This window comes from Dendronephthya gigantea, unplaced genomic scaffold (assembly GCF_004324835.1).
Source record: "Dendronephthya gigantea isolate DGI-Jeju-01 unplaced genomic scaffold, DenGig_1.0 000094F, whole genome shotgun sequence".
Taxonomy (NCBI): domain Eukaryota; kingdom Metazoa; phylum Cnidaria; class Anthozoa; order Malacalcyonacea; family Nephtheidae; genus Dendronephthya; species Dendronephthya gigantea.
Genome location: NW_021163104.1, coordinates 999,134 through 1,020,076, shown reverse-complemented (window position 1 = coordinate 1,020,076; position 20,943 = coordinate 999,134). Strand labels below are relative to the sequence as shown.

The 20,943-nt window shown below is 35.2% G+C and overlaps 1 protein-coding gene across 1 annotated transcript; it reads right to left on the bottom strand.

Moving 5' to 3' along the window:
* Positions 1–210: 210 nt before the first annotated feature.
* On the bottom strand, positions 211–19,983 carry LOC114533702. Its single transcript, XM_028555299.1, has 8 exons — positions 19,764–19,983; positions 17,605–17,739; positions 17,238–17,337; positions 16,368–16,551; positions 6,722–6,831; positions 6,360–6,530; positions 5,949–6,097; positions 211–389 (listed from the first exon to the last, which is right to left on the bottom strand). Exons 1-8 carry the CDS (start codon positions 19,923–19,925, stop codon positions 258–260), a joined length of 1,143 nt encoding a protein of 380 aa, XP_028411100.1. The 5' UTR covers positions 19,926–19,983; the 3' UTR covers positions 211–257.
* Positions 19,984–20,943: the final 960 nt, after the last annotated feature.

Here is a 20,943-nt window from a genome sequence, read left to right as displayed (position 1 = left end):
ATTAATATTTTATAAAACAGCGTCACTGCCATTTACTTCACAATTCTCAGGGAAAGTAGGGTGCAGGGGCGGGGTTCATTTCCCTTTACCGTTTTAATAAATTGAAGTTCAGAATGCATCAGAATTAAAGTGAAGGTAACTATGAGAAAAAGAGCGACACTCTTCGAGGAAAGAAAAAAATAAACAAACAAAAACAGTTGTAATAACGGCAGTAATTAAGCATTTATTTTATAAATATATTAAATTTTGAAGAGATTTTAATGAAACGTCACAGGTAACGTATTTTTTCTTGGTCGAGGTAGTTCTCCAAATATATCTCTGGAATCATGGACACTTCTTGCCAATGCTTGAATGGATTCCGCTATTTTGTCAGGCGAGGGCATCTCTTCCTGCAGGAAATATTCAATAAATAACATTTCAATGTTGCTTACTACATTCAGGGCAGGAGGCTCGAAATTTTGGTAATAGCTACATCTTCTTCAGTTAATCCTAAATACACAAATTCTTGAAATTCGTTTAGGAATATATTTTTGGAATCAATCTAATCTAACACCAATTGGTCACCCTAATCTGAAGTTCTTTGTTATTCCTGGGCAGGGAGAGGGTCAATACGCCATATGAATAATACTAATAAACATGTCTTGAACGAAACAACAACACAGGCCTCTATAGAATAAAAATCTTGCGTTATCCCGGGCCTGACCCTACCGTGTCGACATAAAACAAAATTGGAAAGATACAAAACGTGTACATGGGATTGTCTAAAACCAGCGAAAATAGACAGTAGCGTTGCGAATAAAATATTCCAGATTCTAAACACGTCCTGAAATCTGACTTAAGTAGATGTTCTTAGCTGTAGAGTTCTGACTGTAGAGTTCTGACTGTAGAGTTCTGACTGTAGAGTTCTGACGGTAGAGTTCTGACTGTAGAGTTCTGACTGTAGAGTTCTGACGGTAGAGTTCTGACTGTGGAGTTCTGACTGTAGAGTTCTGACTATAGAGTTCTGACTATAAAGTTCTGACTATAGAGTTCTGACTGTAGAGTTCTGACTGTAGAGTTCTGACTATAGAGTTTTGACTGTAGAGTTCTGACTATAAAGTTCTGACTATAGAGTTCTGACTGTAGAGTTCTGACTGTAGAGTTCTGACTGTAGAGTTCTGACTATAGAGTTCTGACTGTAGAGTTCTGACTGTAGAGTTCTGACTGTAGAGTTCTGACTATAGAGTTCTGACTATAGAGTTCTGACTTTCTAACTATAGAGTTCTGACTGTAGAGTTCTGACTATAGAGTTCTAACTATAGAGTTCTGACTATAGAGTTCTAACTATAGAGTTCTGACTATAGAGTTCTGACTATAGAGTTCTTACTGTAGAGTTCTAACTATAGAGTTCTGACTTTCTAACTATAGAGTTCTGACTATAGAGTTCTGACTATAGAGTTCTAACTATAGAGTTCTGACTATAGAGTTCTGACTATAGAGTTCTGACTATAGAGTTCTAACTATAGAGTTCTGACTTTCTAACTATAGAGTTCTGACTGTAGAGTTCTGACTATAGAGTTCTGACTGTAGATTTCTGACTATAGAGTTCTGACTGTAGAGTTCTGACTATAGAGTTCTGACTGTAGAGTTCTGACTGTAGAGTTCTCACTATAGAGTTCTGACTATAGAGTTCTGACTATAGAGTTCTGACTATAGAGTTCTGACTATAGAGTTTTGACTGTAGAGTTCTGACTGTAGAGTTCTGACTGTAGAGTTCTGACTATAGAGTTCTAACTATAGAGTTCTGACTGTAGAGTTCTGACTATAGAGTTCTGACAGTAGAGTTCTGACTGTAGAGTTCTGACTGTAGAGTCCTGACTGTAGAGTTGTGACTGTAGAGTTGTGACTATAGAGTTCTGACTGTAGAGTTCTGACTATAGAGCTCTGACTATAGAGTTCTGACTGTAGAGTTCTGACTATAGAGTTCTGACTATAGAGTTCTGACTGTAGAGTTCTGACTGTAGAGTTCTGACTGTAGAGTTCTGACTATGGAGTTCTGACTATAGAGTTCTGACTATAGAGTTTTGACTGTAGAGTTCTGACTGTAGAGTTCTGACTGTAGAGTTCTGACTATAGAGTTCCTACTATAGAGTTCTGACTGTAGAGTTCTGACTATAGAGTTCTGACTGTAGAGTTCTGACTACAGAGTTCTGACTGTAGAGTTCTGACTATAGAGTTCTGACTGTAGAGTTCTGACCGTAGAGTTCTGACTGTAGAGTTCTGACTATAGAGTTCTGACTATAGAGTTCTGACTATAGAGTTCTGACTATAGAGTTCTGACTATAGAGTTTTGACTGTAGAGTTCTGACTGTAGAGTTCTGACTGTAGAGTTCTGACTATAGAGTTCTAACTATAGAGTTCTGACTGTAGAGTTCTGACTATAGAGTTCTGACTGTAGAGTTCTGACTATAGAGTTCTGACTGTAGAGTTCTGACTGTAGAGTTCTGACTGTAGAGTTCTGACTGTAGAGTTGTGACTGTAGAGTTGTGACTGTAGAGTTGTGACTATAGAGTTCTGACTGTAGAGTTCTGACTATAGAGTTCTGACTGTAGAGTTCTGACTATAGAGTTCTGACTGTAGAGTTCTGACTGTAGAGTTCTGACTGTAGAGTTCTGACTATAGAGTTCTAACTATAGAGTTCTGACTGTAGAGTTCTGACTGTACAGTTCTGACTATAGAGTTCTGACAATAGAGTTCTGACTGTAGAGTTCTGACTATTGAGTTCTGACTGTAGAGTTCTGACTATAGAGTTCTGACTGTAGAGTTCTGACTATAGAGTTCTAACTATAGAGTTCTGACTTTCTAACTATAGAGTTCTGACTATAGAGTTCTGACTATAGAGTTCTAACTATAGAGTTCTGACTATAGAGTTCTGACTATAGAGTTCTGACTATAGAGTTCTAACTATAGAGTTCTGACTTTCTAACTATAGAGTTCTGACTGTAGAGTTCTGACTATAGAGTTCTGACTGTAGATTTCTGACTATAGAGTTCTGACTGTAGAGTTCTGACTATAGAGTTCTGACTGTAGAGTTCTGACTGTAGAGTTCTCACTATAGAGTTCTGACTATAGAGTTCTGACTATAGAGTTCTGACTATAGAGTTCTGACTATAGAGTTTTGACTGTAGAGTTCTGACTGTAGAGTTCTGACTGTAGAGTTCTGACTATAGAGTTCTAACTATAGAGTTCTGACTGTAGAGTTCTGACTATAGAGTTCTGACAGTAGAGTTCTGACTGTAGAGTTCTGACTGTAGAGTCCTGACTGTAGAGTTGTGACTGTAGAGTTGTGACTATAGAGTTCTGACTGTAGAGTTCTGACTATAGAGCTCTGACTATAGAGTTCTGACTGTAGAGTTCTGACTATAGAGTTCTGACTATAGAGTTCTGACTGTAGAGTTCTGACTGTAGAGTTCTGACTGTAGAGTTCTGACTATGGAGTTCTGACTATAGAGTTCTGACTATAGAGTTTTGACTGTAGAGTTCTGACTGTAGAGTTCTGACTGTAGAGTTCTGACTATAGAGTTCTTACTATAGAGTTCTGACTGTAGAGTTCTGACTATAGAGTTCTGACTGTAGAGTTCTGACTACAGAGTTCTGACTGTAGAGTTCTGACTATAGAGTTCTGACTGTAGAGTTCTGACCGTAGAGTTCTGACTGTAGAGTTCTGACTATAGAGTTCTGACTATAGAGTTCTGACTATAGAGTTCTGACTATAGAGTTCTGACTATAGAGTTTTGACTGTAGAGTTCTGACTGTAGAGTTCTGACTGTAGAGTTCTGACTATAGAGTTCTAACTATAGAGTTCTGACTGTAGAGTTCTGACTATAGAGTTCTGACTGTAGAGTTCTGACTATAGAGTTCTGACTGTAGAGTTCTGACTGTAGAGTTCTGACTGTAGAGTTCTGACTGTAGAGTTGTGACTGTAGAGTTGTGACTGTAGAGTTGTGACTATAGAGTTCTGACTGTAGAGTTCTGACTATAGAGTTCTGACTGTAGAGTTCTGACTATAGAGTTCTGACTGTAGAGTTCTGACTGTAGAGTTCTGACTGTAGAGTTCTGACTATAGAGTTCTAACTATAGAGTTCTGACTGTAGAGTTCTGACTGTACAGTTCTGACTATAGAGTTCTGACAATAGAGTTCTGACTGTAGAGTTCTGACTATTGAGTTCTGACTGTAGAGTTCTGACTATAGAGTTCTGACTGTAGAGTTCTGACTATAGAGTTCTAACTATAGAGTTCTGACTGTAGAGTTCTGACTATAGAGTTCTGACTGTAGAGTTCTGACTGTAGAGTTCTGACTGTAGAGTTCTGACTATGGAGTTCTGACTATAGAGTTCTGACTATAGAGTTTTGACTGTAGAGTTCTGACTGTAGAGTTCTGACTGTAGAGTTCTGACTATAGAGTTCTAACTATAGAGTTCTGACTGTAGAGTTCTGACTATAGAGTTCTGACTGTAGAGTTCTGACTATAGAGTTCTGACTGTAGAGTTCTGACTATAGATTTCTGACTGTAGAGTTCTGACTGTAGAGTTCTGACTGTAGAGTTGTGACTGTAGAGTTGTGACTATAGAGTTCTGACTGTAGAGTTCTGACTATAGAGTTCTGACTATAGAGTTCTGACTGTAGAGTTCTGATTATAGAGTTCTGACTGTAGAGTTCTGACTATAGAGTTCTGACTGTAGAGTTCTGACTATAGAGTTCTAACTATAGAGTTCTGACTGTAGAGTTCTGACTATAGAGTTCTGACTGTAGAGTTCTGACTGTAGAGTTCTGACTATAGAGTTCTGACTATAGAGTTCTGACTGTAGAGTTCTGACTATAGAGTTCTGACTGTAGAGTTCTGACTATAGAGTTCTGACTGTAGAGTTCTGACTATAGAGTTCTAACTATAGAGTTCTGACTGTAGAGTTCTGACTGTAGAGTTCTGACTATGGAGTTCTGACTATAGAGTTCTGACTATAGAGTTTTGACTGTAGAGTTCTGACTGTAGAGTTCTGACTGTAGAGTTCTGACTATAGAGTTCTAACTATAGAGTTCTGACTGTAGAGTTCTGACTATAGAGTTCTGACTGTAGAGTTCTGACTATAGAGTTCTGACTGTAGAGTTGTGACTGTAGAGTTGTGACTATAGAGTTCTGACTGTAGAGTTCTGACTATAGAGTTCTGACTGTAGAGTTCTGACTATAGAGTTCTGACTGTAGAGTTCTGACTGTAGAGTTCTGACTATAGAGTTCTGACTGTAGAGTTCTGACTATAGAGTTCTGACTGTAGAGTTCTGACTATAGAGTTCTAACTATAGAGTTCTGACTGTAGAGTTCTGACTATAGAGTTCTGACTGTAGAGTTCTGACTATAGAGTTCTGACTGTAGAGTTCTGACTATAGAGTTCTAACTATAGTTCTGACTGTAGAGTTCTGACTATAGAGTTCTGACTGCAGAGTTCTGACTGTAGAGTTCTGACTGTAGAGTTCTGACTGTAGAGTTGTGACTGTAGAGTTGTGACTATAGAGTTCTGACTGTAGAGTTCTGACTATAGAGTTCTGACTGTAGAGTTCTGACTATAGAGTTCTGACTGTAAAGTTCTGACTGTAGAGTTCTGACTATAGAGTTCTGACTGTAGAGTTCTGACTATAGAGTTCTGACTGTAGAGTTCTGACTATAGAGTTCTAACTATAGAGTTCTGACTGTAGAGTTCTGACTATAGAGTTCTGACTATAGAGTTCTGACTGTAGAGTTCTGACTGTAGAGTTCTGACTGTAGAGTTCTGACTGTAGAGTTCTGACTCCCAAAGAAGAGGAAAGTTGGTTAATGTTATATCTCGAAACATTTCTGCATGATGCTTGAAATTCAACATTTTCAACTAACTTTTTCAACTTTCTATTTACAAGTAACAAACGTACGATAAACTTACGTAGTCTTCATTGTGCAGTAATCTTTCCCTCAGCCCAAATCTAGATCTGTCCATTAACGGGACATTGACGGGTACCGACGATGAATATCGCATCTTGTTTGTAGATTTCTCGTAAACCTCCTGCATATCTGTTTGATTGAAGCTGTTATCTATCATATTGAAAAAATGATTTAGTTATGAACAGCGAAAACACAGCGTACCTCGTGTATTGTGTAGTTCAGCACAGGGGCCGAAGCAGAGGAACAGAATTCCTCGTGTACGTATGTGCAAAATATAGCCTTTCATGTGATGCAGGTGCAGGAAAACTGATTTGTACACAATCAATTTGTACACATTTCTTCAAGCTCACGCCATGCAGGAGCGCACGGTAAGCAGTATCTATGCGGCAATGTATACTTTGTAAAGACATACCACTGGATTCTTCATCAGACTCGACAAACGGTTGGAAATGTTCATTTGTACTATGAAACAATGGATCAAGATGACCATTGTCTATTTCATTCGATTTTTCTCTGCTGTTCCAAGACGTACTAATGCTAGGTGTTTGAACTATCCTAATATCTGATGAACTATCCACGAAATCTAAAAGAAATAAAAATTTAAATACTGAAAGGTTTGAATTTAAGAAATATTTGCCATACTCCTCATTTCGTATAATCTCAAACAAAGTCAAGCAAATTATTAACATTTTCACCGGAGTTGGATGTAAAAGAAATGTGCTAGGTTTCAAAATAAGCTCGTGGTTAGAGAAAAGTTAAAGAGAAATTTCTCACCAGTTCTATTGAGAGGTCTTTCATCTGGCACATCAGAATCAAGTTCTAGATCAGCCATTGCATCTGATAAACTTTCCTGAACCTTACTCTCAGCAGCTTGTCTTAAAATGCTGTAAAAAACACGATGTGCATTAGGAAAAAACAATCCATAAGTACAGGAACGTGCTTTCCAACCATATCAAGAAACCCTTGAAAAAATCAGGCGACTGGTGTAAGCTTACGTTAGAAAACCATTACATCTACTCAGATGTACGCAAAAAAATTCGATTTATCCCACGCTAACCGTAAGTGTCTGAAACTGGAACAACCCTAACCTAAGAAATTGAAACATGCAGAACGCTAACCTAAGATATTGAAACAACGCTAACCTAAGAAATTGAAACAGAACGCTAACCTAAGATATTGAAACAGAACGCTAACCTAAGATATTGAAACAACGCTAACCTAAGAAATTGAAACAGAACGCTAACCTAAGAAATTGAAACAGAACGCTAACCTAAGATATTGAAACAGAACGCTAACCTAAGAAATTGAAACAGAACGCTAACCTAAGAAATTGAAACAGAACGCTAACCTAAGAAATTGAAACAGAACGCTAACCTAAGAATTGAAACAGAACGCTAACCTAAGATATTGAAACAGAACGCTAACCTATAAGAAATTGAAATGGAATACTAGCGCTCTTTTTCAAATCCTTAGGTTAGCGTTCTGTTTCAATATCTTAGGTTAGCGTTCTGTTTTAATATCTTAGGTTAGCGTTCTGTTTCAATTTCTTAGGTTAGCGTTCTGTTTCAATATCTTAGGTTAGCGTTCTGTTTCAATTTCTTAGGTTGGCGTTCTGTTTCAATTTCTTAGGTTAGCGTTCTGTTTTAATTTCTTAGGTTAGCGTTCTGTTTCAATTTCTTAGGTTAGCGTTCTGTTTCAAGTTCTTAGGTTAGCGTTCTGTTTCAATTTCTTAGGTTAGCGTTCTGTTTCAATTTCTTAGGTTAGCGTTCTGTTTCAATTTCTTAGGTTAGCGTTCTGTTTCAATTTCTTAGGTTAGCGTTCTGTTTCAATTTCTTAGGTTAGCGTTCTGTTTCAATTTCTTAGGTTAGCGTTCTGTTTCAATTTCTTAGGTTAGTGTTCTGTTTCAATTTCTTAGGTTAGCGTTCTGTTTCAATTTCTTAGGTTAGCGTTCTGTTTCAATTTCTTAGGTTAGCGTTCTGTTTCAATTTCTTAGGTTAGCGTTCTGTTTCAATTTCTTAGGTTAGCGTTCTGTTTCAATTTCTTAGGTTGGCGTTCTGTTCCAATTTCTTAGGTTAGCGTTCTGTTTCAATATCTTAGGTTAGCGTTCTTTTTCAATATCTTAGGTTAGCGTTCTGTTTCAATTTCTTACGTTAACGTTCTGTTTCAATATCTTAGGTTAGCGTTCTGTTTTAATATCTTAGGTTAGCGTTCTGTTTCAATTTCTTAGGTTAGCGTTCTGTTTCAATATCTTAGGTTAGCGTTCTGTTTCAATTTCTTAGGTTAGCGTTCTGTTTCAATTTCTTAGGTTAGCGTTCTGTTTCAATTTCTTAGGTTAGCGTTCTGTTCCAATTTCTTAGGTTAGCGTTCTGTTTCAATTTCTTAGGTTAGCGTTCTGTTTCAATTTCTTAGGTTAGCGTTCTGTTCCAATTTCTTAGGTTAGCGTTCTGTTTCAATATCTTAGGTTAGCGTTCTGTTTCAATATCTTAGGTTAGCGTTCTGTTTCAATATCTTAGATTAGTGTTCTGTTTCAATTTTTAAGGTTAGCGTTCTGTTTCAATATCTTAGGTTAGCGTTCTGTTTCAATTTCTTAGGTTAGCGTTCTGTTTCAATTTCTTAGGTTAGCGTTCTGTTTCAATTTCTTAGGTTAGCGTTCTGTTCCAATTTCTTAGGTTAGCGTTCTGTTTCAATATCTTAGGTTAGCGTTCTGTTTCAATTTCTTAGGTTAGCGTTCTGTTTCAATTTCTTAGGTTAGCGTTCTGTTTCAATATCTTAGGTTAGCGTTCTCTTTCAATTTCTTAGGTTAGCGTTCTGTTTCAATTTCTTAGGTTAGCGTTCTGTTTCAATTTCTTAGGTTAGCGTTCTGTTTCAATTTCTTAGGTTAGCGTTCTGTTCCAATTTCTTAGGTTAGCGTTCTGTTTCAATTTCTTAGGTTAGCGTTCTGTTTCAATTTCTTAGGTTAGCGTTCTGTTCCAATTTCTTAGGTTAGCGTTCTGTTTCAATATCTTAGGTTAGCGTTCTGTTTCAATATCTTAGGTTAGCGTTCTGTTTCAATATCTTAGGTTAGTTCTGTTTCAATTTTTAAGGTTAGCGTTCTGTTTCAATATCTTAGGTTAGCGTTCTGTTTCAATTTCTTAGGTTAGCGTTCTGTTTCAATTTCTTAGGTTAGCGTTCTGTTTCAATTTCTTAGGTTAGCGTTCTGTTCCAATTTCTTAGGTTAGCGTTCTGTTTCAATATCTTAGGTTAGCGTTCTGCTTCAATTTCTTAGGTTAGCGTTCTGTTTCAATTTCTTAGGTTAGCGTTCTGTTTCAATTTCTTAGGTTAGCGTTCTGTTCCAATTTCTTAGGTTAGCGTTCTGTTTCAATATCTTAGGTTAGCGTTCTGTTTCAATATCTTAGGTTAGCGTTCTTTTTCAATTTCTTAGGTTAGCGTTCTGTTTCAATATCTTAGGTTAGCGTTCTGTTTCAATATCTTAGGTTAGCGTTCTGTTTCAATATCTTAGGTTAGCGTTCTGTTTCAATTTCTTAGGTTAGCGTTCTGTTTCAATATCTTAGGTTAGCGTTCTGTTTCAATATCTTAGGTTAGCGTTCTGTTTCAATTCTTAGGTTAGCGTTCTGTTTCAATTTCTTAGGTTATATAGCGTTCTGTTTCAATTTCTTAGGTTAGCGTTCTGTTTCAATTTCTTAGGTTAGCGTTCTGTTCCAATTTCTTAGGTTAGCGTTCTGTTTCAATATCTTAGGTTAGCGTTCTGTTTCAATATCTTACGTTAGTGTTCTGTTTCAATTTTTAAGGTTAGCGTTCTGTTTCAATATCTTAGGTTAGCGTTCTGTTTCAATATCTTAGGTTAGCGTTCTGTTTCAATTTCTTAGGTTAGCGTTCTGTTTCAATTTCTTAGGTTAGCGTTCTGTTTCAATTTCTTAGGTTAGCGTTCTGTTTCAATTTCTTAGGTTAGCGTTCTGTTTCAATATCTTAGGTTAGCGTTCTGTTTCAATATCTTAGGTTAGTGTTCTGTTTCAATTTTTAAGGTTAGCGTTCTGTTTCAATATGTTAGGTTAGCGTTCTGTTTCAATATCTTAGGTTAGCGTTCTGTTTCAATTTCTTAGGTTAGCGTTCTGTTTCAATATCTTAGGTTAGCGTTCTGTTTCAATTTCTTAGGTTAGCGTTCTGTTTCAATTTCTTAGGTTAGCGTTCTGTTTCAATTTCTTAGGTTAGCGTTCTGTTTCAATTTCTTAGGTTAGCGTTCTGTTTCAATTTCTTAGGTTAGCGTTCTGTTTCAATTTCTTAGGTTAGCGTTCTGTTTCAATATCTTAGGTTAGCGTTCTGTTTCAATTTCTTAGGTTAGCGTTCTGTTTCAATTTCTTAGATTAGCGTTCTGTTTCAATTTCTTAGGTTAGCGTTCTGTTTTAATTTCTTAGGTTAGCGTTCTGTTTCAATTTCTTAGGTTAGCGTTCTGTTTCAATATCTTAGGTTAGCGTTCTGTTTCAATTTCTTAGGTTAGCGTTCTGTATCAATTTCTTAGGTTAGCGTTCTGTTTCAATATCTTAGGTTAGCGTTCTGCTTCAATATCTTAGGTTAGCGTTCTGTTTCAATTTCTTAGGTTAGCGTTGTGTTTCAATTTCTTAGGTTAGCGTTCTGTTTCAATTTCTTAGGTTAGCGTTCTGTTTCAATTCTTAGGTTAGCGTTCTGTTTCAATATCTTAGGTTAGCGTTCTGTTTCAATATCTTAGGTTAGCGTTCTGTTTCAATTTCTTAGGTTAGCGTTTTTTTTCAATATCTTAGGTTAGCGTTCTGTTTCAACTTCTTAGGTTAGCGTTCTGTTTCAATTTCTTAGGTTAGCGTTCTGTTTCAATATCTTAGGTTAGTGTTCTGTTTCAATATCTTAGGTTAGCGTTCTGTTTCAATATCTTAGGTTAGCGTTGTGTTTCAATTCTTAGGTTAGCGTTCTGTTTCAATATCTTAGGTTAGCGTTCTGTTTCAATTTCTTAGGTTAGCGTTCTGTTTCAATTTCTTAGGTTAGCGTTCTGTTTCAATTTCTTAGGTTAGCGTTCTGTTTCAATTTCTTAGGTTAGCGTTCTGTTTCAATTTCTTAGGTTAGCGTTCTGTTTTATACGTCAGCGTTCTGTTTCAATATCTTACGTCAGCGTTCTGTTTGAATATCTTAGGTTAGTGTTCTGTTTCAATATCTTACGTTAGCGTTCTGTTTCTTTTAGGTTTTTGTTTCTTGGTTAGCGTTCTGTTTTAGGTTAGTGTTTGTTTCAATATCTTACGTGCGTTCTGTTCAATATTTAGGTTAGCGTTCTGTTTCAATATCTTACGTCAGCGTTCTGTTTCAATATCTTAGGTTAGCGTTCTGTTTCAATATCTTAGGTTAGTGTTCTGTTTCAATTTCTTAGGTTAGCGTTCTGTTTCAAATTCTTAGGTTAGCGTTCTGTTTCAATTTCTTAGGTTAGCGTTCTGTTTCAATTTCTTAGGTTAGCGTTCTGTTTCAATATCTTACGTCAGCGTTCTGTTTCAATATCTTAGGTTAGCGTTCTGTTTCAATTTCTTAGGTTAGCGTTCTGTTTCAATTTCTTAGGTTAGCGTTCTGTTTCAATATCTTAGGTTAGCGTTCTGTTTCAATTTCTTAGGTTAGCGTTCTGTTTCAATTTCTTAGGTTAGCGTTCTGTTTCAATTTCTTAGGTTAGCGTTCTGTTTCAATATCTTAGGTTAGCGTTCTGTTTCAATTTCTTAGGTTAGCGTTCTGTTTCAATTTCTTAGGTTAGCGTTCTGTTTCAATATCTTAGGTTAGTGTTCTGTTTCAATTTTTAACGTTAGCGTTCTGTTTCAATATCTTAGGTTAGCGTTCTGTTTCAATTTCTTAGGTTAGCGTTCTGTTTCAATATCTTAGGTTAGCGTTCTGTTTCAATATCTTACGTCAGCGTTCTGTTTCAATATCTTAGGTTAGCGTTCTGTTTCAATATCTTAGGTTAGCGTTCTGTTTCAATTCCTTAGGTTAGCGTTCTGTTTCAATTTCTTAGGTTAGCGTTCTGTTTGAAATCTTTAGGTTAGCGTTCTGTTTCAATATCTTAGGTTAGCGTTCTGTTTCAATTTCTTAGGTTAGCGTTCTGTTTGAAATCTTTAGGTTAGCGTTCTGTTTCAATTTCTTAGGTTAGCGTTCTGTTTGAAATCTTTAGGTTAGCGTTCTGTTTCAATTTCTTACGTTAGCGTTCTGTTTCAATATCTTAGGTTAGCGTTCTGTTTCAATATCTTAGGTTAGCGTTCTGTTTCAATTTCTTAGGTTAGCGTTCTGTTTCAATATCTTAGGTTAGCGTTCTGTTTCAATTTCTTAGGTTAGTGTTCTGTTTCAATATCTTAGGTTAGCGTTCTGTTTGAAATCTTTAGGTTAGCGTTCTGTTTCAATATCTTAGGTTACCGTTCTGTTTCAATTTCTTACGTTAGCGTTCTGTTTCAATATCTTAGGTTAGCGTTCTGTTTCAATTTCTTAGGTTAGCGTTCTGTTTCAATTTTTAGGTTAGCGTTCTGTTTCAATTTCTTACGTTAGTGTTCTGTTTCAATATCTTAGGTTAGCGTTCTGTTTCAATTTCTTAGGTTAGCGTTCTGTTTCAATTTCTTAGGTTAGCGTTCTGTTTCAATTTCTTACGTTAGTGTTCTGTTTCAATATCTTAGGTTAGCGTTCTGTTTCAATATCTTAGGTTAGCGTTCTGTTTCAATATCTTAGGTTAGCGTTCTGTTTCAATTTCTTAGGTTAGCGTTCTGTTTCAATTTCTTACGTTAGCGTTCTGTTTCAATTTCTTACGTTAGCGTTCTGTTTCAATTTCTTAGGTTAGCGTTCTGTTTCAATTTCTTACGTTAGCGTTCTGTTTCAATTTCTTAGGTTAGCGTTCTGTTTCAATATCTTAGGTTAGCGTTCTGTTTCAATATCTTAGGTTAGCGTTCTGTTTCAATTTCTTAGGTTAGTGTTCTGTTTCAATATCTTAGGTTAGCGTTCTGTTTCAATATCTTAGGTTAGCGTTCTGTTTCAATTTCTTAGGTTAGCGTTCTGTTTCAATTTCTTAGGTTAGCGTTCTGTTTCAATTTCTTACGTTAGTGTTCTGTTTCAATATCTTAGGTTAGCGTTCTGTTTCAATTTCTTAGGTTAGCGTTCTGTTTCAATTCTTAGGTTAGCGTTCTGTTTCAATTTCTTACGTTAGTGTTCTGTTTCAATATCTTAGGTTAGCGTTCTGTTTCAATATCTTAGGTTAGCGTTCTGTTTCAATATCTTAGGTTAGCGTTCTGTTTCAATTTCTTACGTTAGTGTTCTGTTTCAATATCTTAGGTTAGCGTTCTGTTTCAATATCTTAGGTTAGCGTTCTGTTTCAATATCTTAGGTTAGCGTTCTGTTTCAATATCTTAGGTTAGCGTTCTGTTTCAATTTCTTAGGTTAGCGTTCTGTTTCAATTTCTTACGTTAGCGTTCTGTTTCAATATCTTAGGTTAGCGTTCTGTTTCAATTTCTTAGGTTAGCGTTCTGTTTCAATTTCTTACGTTAGTGTTCTGTTTCAATATCTTAGGTTAGCGTTCTGTTTCAATTTCTTAGGTTAGCGTTCTGTTTCAATTTCTTAGGTTAGCGTTCTGTTTCAATTTCTTACGTTAGTGTTCTGTTTCAATATCTTAGGTTAGCGTTCTGTTTCAATATCTTAGGTTAGCGTTCTGTTTCAATTTCTTAGGTTAGCGTTCTGTTTCAATTTCTTACGTTAGTGTTCTGTTTCAATATCTTAGGTTAGCGTTCTGTTTCAATTTCTTAGGTTAGCGTTCTGTTTCAATTTCTTAGGTTAGCGTTCTGTTTCAATTTCTTACGTTAGTGTTCTGTTTCAATATCTTAGGTTAGCGTTCTGTTTCAATATCTTAGGTTAGCGTTCTGTTTCAATATCTTAGGTTAGCGTTCTGTTTCAATTTCTTACGTTAGTGTTCTGTTTCAATATCTTAGGTTAGCGTTCTGTTTCAATATCTTAGGTTAGCGTTCTGTTTCAATATCTTAGGTTAGCGTTCTGTTTCAATATCTTAGGTTAGCGTTCTGTTTCAATTTCTTAGGTTAGCGTTCTGTTTCAATTCTTACGTTAGCGTTCTGTTTCAATATCTTAGGTTAGCGTTCTGTTTCAATTTCTTAGGTTAGCGTTCTGTTTCAATTTCTTACGTTAGTGTTCTGTTTCAATATCTTAGGTTAGCGTTCTGTTTCAATTTCTTAGGTTAGCGTTCTGTTTCAATTCTTAGGTTAGCGTTCTGTTTCAATTTCTTACGTTAGTGTTCTGTTTCAATATCTTAGGTTAGCGTTCTGTTTCAATATCTTAGGTTAGCGTTCTGTTTCAATATCTTAGGTTAGCGTTCTGTTTCAATTTCTTACGTTAGTGTTCTGTTTCAATATCTTAGGTTAGCGTTCTGTTTCAATATCTTAGGTTAGCGTTCTGTTTCAATTTCTTACGTTAGCGTTCTGTTTCAATTTCTTAGGTTAGCGTTCTGTTTCAATTTCTTACGTTAGCGTTCTGTTTCAATTTCTTAGGTTAGCGTTCTGTTTCAATTTCTTAGGTTAGCGTTCTGTTTCAATTTCTTACGTTAGTGTTCTGTTTCAATATCTTAGGTTAGCGTTCTGTTTCAATATCTTAGGTTAGCGTTCTGTTTCAATATCTTAGGTTAGCGTTCTGTTTCAATTTCTTACGTTAGTGTTCTGTTTCAATATCTTAGGTTAGCGTTCTGTTTCAATATCTTAGGTTAGCGTTCTGTTTCAATTTCTTACGTTAGCGTTCTGTTTCAATTTCTTAGGTTAGCGTTCTGTTTCAATTTCTTACGTTAGCGTTCTGTTTCAATTTCTTAGGTTAGCGTTCTGTTTCAATTTCTTAGGTTAGCGTTCTGTTTCAATTTCTTACGTTAGTGTTCTGTTTCAATATCTTAGGTTAGCGTTCTGTTTCAATATCTTAGGTTAGCGTTCTGTTTCAATATCTTAGGTTAGCGTTCTGTTTCAATTTCTTAGGTTAGCGTTCTGTTTCAATTTCTTAGGTTAGCGTTCTGTTTCAATATCTTAGGTTAGCGTTCTGTTTCAATTTCTTAGGTTAGCGTTCTGTTTGAATATCTTAGGTTAGCGTTCTGTTTCAATTTCTTACGTTAGTGTTCTGTTTCAATTTCTTAGGTTAGCGTTCTGTTTCAATTTCTTAGGTTAGTGTTCTGTTTCAATATCTTAGGTTAGCGTTTTGTTTCAATTCCTTAGGTTAGCGTTCTGTTTCAATTTCTTAGGTTAGCGTTCTGTTTCAATATCTTAGGTTAGCGTTCTGTTTCAATTTCTTAGGTTAGTGTTCTGTTTCAATATCTTAGGTTAGCGTTCAGTTTGAAATCTTTAGGTTAGCGTTCTGTTTCAATATCTTAGGTTAGCGTTCTGTTTCAATATCTTAGGTTAGCGTTCTGTTTCAATTTCTTACGTTAGCGTTCTGTTTCAATATCTTACGTCAGCGTTCTGTTTCAATATCTTAGGTTAGCGTTCTGTTTCAATTTCTTAGGTTAGCGTTCTGTTTCAATTTCTTAGGTTAGCGTTCTGTTTCAATATCTTAGGTTAGCGTTCTGTTCAATATCTTAGGTTAGCGTTCTGTTTCAATTTCTTAGGTTAGCGTTCTGTTTCAATTTCTAGGTTAGCGTTCTGTTTCAATTTCTTACGTTAGCGTTCTGTTTCAATATCTTAGGTTAGCGTTCTGTTTCAATTTCTTACGTTAGCGTTCTGTTTCAATATCTTAGGTTAGCGTTCTGTTTCAATATCTTAGGTTAGCGTTCTGTTTCAATTTCTTAGGTTAGCGTTCTGTTTCAATTTCTTAGGTTAGCGTTCTGTTTCAATTTCTTAGGTTGGCGTTCTGTTTCAATTTCTTAGGTTAGCGTTCTGTTTCAATTTCTTACGTTAGCGTTCTGTTTCAATATCTTAGGTTAGCGTTCTGTTTCAATTTCTTAGGTTAGCGTTCTGTTTCAATTTCTTAGGTTAGCGTTCTATTTCAATTTCTTAGGTTAGCGTTCTGTTTCAATTTCTTAGGTTAGCGTTCTATTTCAATTTCTTAGGTTAGCGTTCTGTTTCAATTTCTTAGGTTAGCGTTCTGTTTTCAATTTCTTAGGTTAGCGTTCTGTTTCAATTTCTTAGGTTAGCGTTCTATTTCAATTTCTTAGGTTAGCGTTCTGTTTCAATTTCTTAGGTTAGCGTTCTGCTTCAATATCTTTCTAAACAGAACGCTAAGCTAGGAAACTAAAACAGAACGCTAACTTTAGATATTGAACTGGAATGCTAACCTAAGAGTTAAAACTGAACGGAATGCTAACTAACCTAAGAGTTTAAAAAGAAACACTTCTCGACGGAGGGAGCTAAGGGCATTGGTCAGGAATGTTGTTTCAGGTAAACTTGCTTTCTATGGTAATTTATACCTTAAAACAGCTCTTTTATCGTTATGAGCCCGGGATTGTACTGCAGCATAACGTTTTTTCTGTTCTTCGGTATATTTTCGTATTCTTTCCAACATGGCGTCTTCTTCAAATTTTAGAAATCTCCTGACATGTTCCTGTATTTTCGTTCCAGCTTTAGTTATACTTTCACTGCTGAAACCACTTCCTAAAACAAATTAATTAGATAACATTAGAGCCTTTTACACTAGAATACAGTGTATCAAAACAACCCGAGTAATCCAAATTGTGTATGATTTTCTGGGCAACTTACAGTTTTAACTAACTTACAGGGTACTAAAAAATATAGATCAGGTTTTTAGCAATGTTCTGGTTTCAGTTGAATACAGACATTGAAAAGGTTGAGATTTTCAAACTTATGCATATAAAGCACAATTATAGCTATATTTGAATTGAGGCGTCGTCAAAGCAAGTCTCGGTCCAATGCCAGCAGAGCAACCTGTACTAATGAATGAAAGAATATAACTAGCAAGAGATTATCATTTAAGGATTTTTAGTTTCATTGTCAATACTCAAAAAGCACGACAAATCTCCCAAAAAAACAAAACACTTTTGCAATGAGACCGCTGATATTTGATGTTTGCATGAAGGCTCGATTGTCATGATCAGAGCCACTATAAGATGCTTCAGCTTGCTACATCTAATATTCATCTGCAAATTGGGAAATTTGTGAAAAGAGGTTTAATATATCTTTTCTCAAGTGCCCTAAGTTCTCACTGGAGACAAACAGTTTAAATTTGATTTCTCTAATTTATAACTCATATTTGCCCATATTTTCTCCTTATAATGTGAAAAATGAAGTAATTCAAACAAAATAGTAATAAAATATTGCACCTGAACTTTCCTCTTCTTCACTTGCTGGTTTTAATATGATTTTAAAAGCAGGAGACAAATTTTCACTTTTCATTAACACAGTGATATTTTCTACATCACTCTACAAACAAATTAGATGAAAAATGCATGTTGAGTCTTGCTCATACTGAAATTACAGGAACCACTTGGGACATATCTTGATAAAATAAAGAACAATAGAAACCACACAAGTAAGCATTTTCAATTTTTCAACAATGGCAATTATTATTATTATTATTATTATTTTATTGCTATTGTTGTATTGTCGTAGCTATATTTTGACCTTACTTGTTTGTTTATCATTTAATGAAGCTGACAAAACATTTAAGAGCAATAATGGATGATTTACCTGAATCTTTGAGCTGACTAAAACTCGTTGTTCCCGTTTAAATGAATGTAAGGCAAATGCTTCAGTTTTACAGCCTAAACATTTGAACACAATCCAGTCCTCAATTTGACGTTCTCTCATCAATATCGCATTCTCCTATGGATTAGAAATGAAAGTTGCAATCAATGCACTTCAAATTTGAAAAGTTTTTAGTTCATAATGAGGTTAAACACAAAAGTCTGATGATACACAAAGTCTGATTAGTTTAAACCTCATTAGTTTTGAAGAGCTAATTTGACTTTATTTTGACATTTTTATGAGAAAGGTGTATTGTTCCTGCCCATTTATGTATGTAATGATAACATCTTTGGTATAATCTTTCTAAGGTACATGTTGCAGAGAATTTCCATGATATTAGCCAAATTTTGTGTATATGCAGGCACTAAATGAATGTTTTACACATATAGAACACTGAAATTGTTGTTAAATACAGTAAAACTGATACTTAACACATGCTAGTATACAGTCATACATCTACAATTATACAAAACCTAAAAAATATAATATCAGTAATATGGTAGCCTTTTCTTTGTCAAAATGATAACACTTTGTCCCTACGTATTTGTTATGCATGATATTATAATCAGGTGATATTTTTTTAAAAAAATTCAGGCCTTGTTACATAGTGCAATTTTTCTAGCAACTTGCAATCACACTTGTAAGAGATGAAAATTAGTAAAGCATCTTTAAAATGTTAGTGTAAGAAACATTTCATGAAGTAACAAACACAAAAAGTTTCCTGGATGTTAAATTTACATCTCTGAAAAGTAGAAAAAAATCTTCAGGATCTTGGCATACAGTATAATATCTATGGTACATATCTGGCCCAGCTAGAATTCAAGATCCTCCAAATCCACTCCTAAAATTTACCCTTAAATTGTCCTAAACTAAAACAATAGTCATGGAATAATATATGTCCAGGCAAACATCCTGCTTTTTAACAAAACAATAGTCTTAAAATGACATATGTCCAGGCAAAATTCTATCTTCTTAGCCAGCTAATGATTCTTGCCAAACAATATAATCTCAGATGTCAAAGCAAACATCTTTTCTTAGCCACCTAATTTACTCTTGACAAACAATAGTCCCACCAAAATGACCTACAGACAGGTAAAAATCCTACCTAAGGATTTAACCTTATAATAATTTTGATTGCTAAACAAAGTAGTCCAGTGTAAATATGTCAAGGAGGAAATCCTATCTCAGCAGTTAGCCACCTGTTGTACATGTACTCTTGACAAAAACAATGGTCCCAGAATGACCTTTGTGCAGACACAAATCCTATTTTAGCAACCTAATAATTATTTTGACAAAATAGTAATCTCAGAACAAAATTTCAAGGCGTATATGATACATTCCTATGTTATAAACTATCAAGGCAGACATCCTATGTTATAAACTATCAAGGCAGACATCCTATGTTAACTTCAAGGCAGACATCCTATGTTATAAACTATCAAGGCAGGCATATGTCAACTATCAAGGCTTTGTTAACTATCCATTGTGTTCCTGACAAAACAGAACTTGTTTACATTTGTACAAAAATTTGCAATGTTGCAAAAGTCTAGCACAGCACAATAATAATAAACACCAGTCAGACAAATTTGGCAAAAGACATCTTCACAATATATCAGAAATATATTTCATACCAAATTATATTATAATTCAGGACTCAGGTAATATAATATCCCTAATAATATGTCCTAATATCCGACATACCGTATTGGGTCTGAATTTCATATTGATGATAATAAATATAGGGTTACATAAGCCATCTACGCAATATGTAAATGAAAACATTCGCAATACTTTTTACGCTTGCTGCTTGCTTTTACATTCAAACACTGCAAAGTTAAAACCCAGAATTGAACGCAGTACATACAGTACTCGGGACTGTAGCACAACAAAATCTCTGAAATATAAACAAATCTTTTATTTGCCCAGTTTCCGGACAGCATAATTTTTCGCATCATTCAATTCGAGAAGGTCTGAGAGCCTGAAAATTCAAATATTTACAGGCTTCAAACGTTTTTCCTCAACAAATTATAGTATAGCATTGTCTCTCAGCCATGTAAATGATAATGGTGTATTATTCCGTGATAACGATTAGTCCATAATACCTTGTTGATTCCGCCAACTGCAAGTTGTACTTCGTAAATTTCTCCCGTAAAGAAATCATCTGTTATGTTGCCTGTTATAAAAGATTCGCCATTCAGCTTCTTCAGGTCGCTTCCTTGAGTATTTATACAAATATTTAGACATTTACAAAATAATTTCACCATTTTTCTGCACGAAACTTGCACTAAACGGTGTACGTTTCTCTACAAGCGACAAGGAATATCTCTCACTGGTCATTGACATATGATAGTCTCGTGACAAGTTCAATGCTTGCATCAGCCAACCAATCACATGAGAGGAAGCTATCAAGAAGTCAGAGGGGTCACGAGAATGTGACAATGCTGGATGATATATCCTATGACTATGAATCGTTGTTTCAAGAGGTCACGTATTTGACCAAATATTTCACTACGATATTAAAGCGGAAGTCTGTTCTCGGCCCATTTTATAGAATTCTAAAAAATCATTTTAAAAAATTGAACATTGCACATTCGCAGGACACGTACTCGGTACCCATTTTTTTTTTAAATGTTCACAGATTTAGGGCTACTAAGTACTATGGGACTATGCGACTATGCACATATACGGCAATCGTCTCTGTACATATCGCCCCACCAAGAGTAGATGTGTACCAACTCTTTGGTTTCGGTCGAAAAGAGTTTTTGACTGTAAATAATGCAATATTCATTAAAAAAATTGTGGCTAATCAATACTATCTGAAAACTAAATAAACTGCAATCTATACACCGAAAAAAAAATTCTAAAATTATTTCTCGTTTCAAAAAATTACTCGTTCAATGCCAAACGGCACCAAAAATTTTAGACACGCAAGCATTTGCTTGTAAGTTATACGCCTTGTCTTTCTCTATATCAAAGACTGTCCCAAAACGTGACACACTGTTCTTAAATTTTCTACACGTGCACCTCAAAAACCGGGGCTTTAATTTGGGCGGAAACTGCTTGTACTGTTAATTGTCAATCTTAATTGTTAATTGTTAATGTTAATTGTTACTGTTAATTCTATGTATATATAAATTAATATAATATTATTCATGGTAGAAGAAAAAACATAGCCTTAAGGCAAAGAATAACATGTTGGTATGGCATTTGTTTCTATAGTATTTAATACAGTATGGTTTGTTTTAGTCTTAACTCTTAACGCTTTATTTAATTAATGATCTT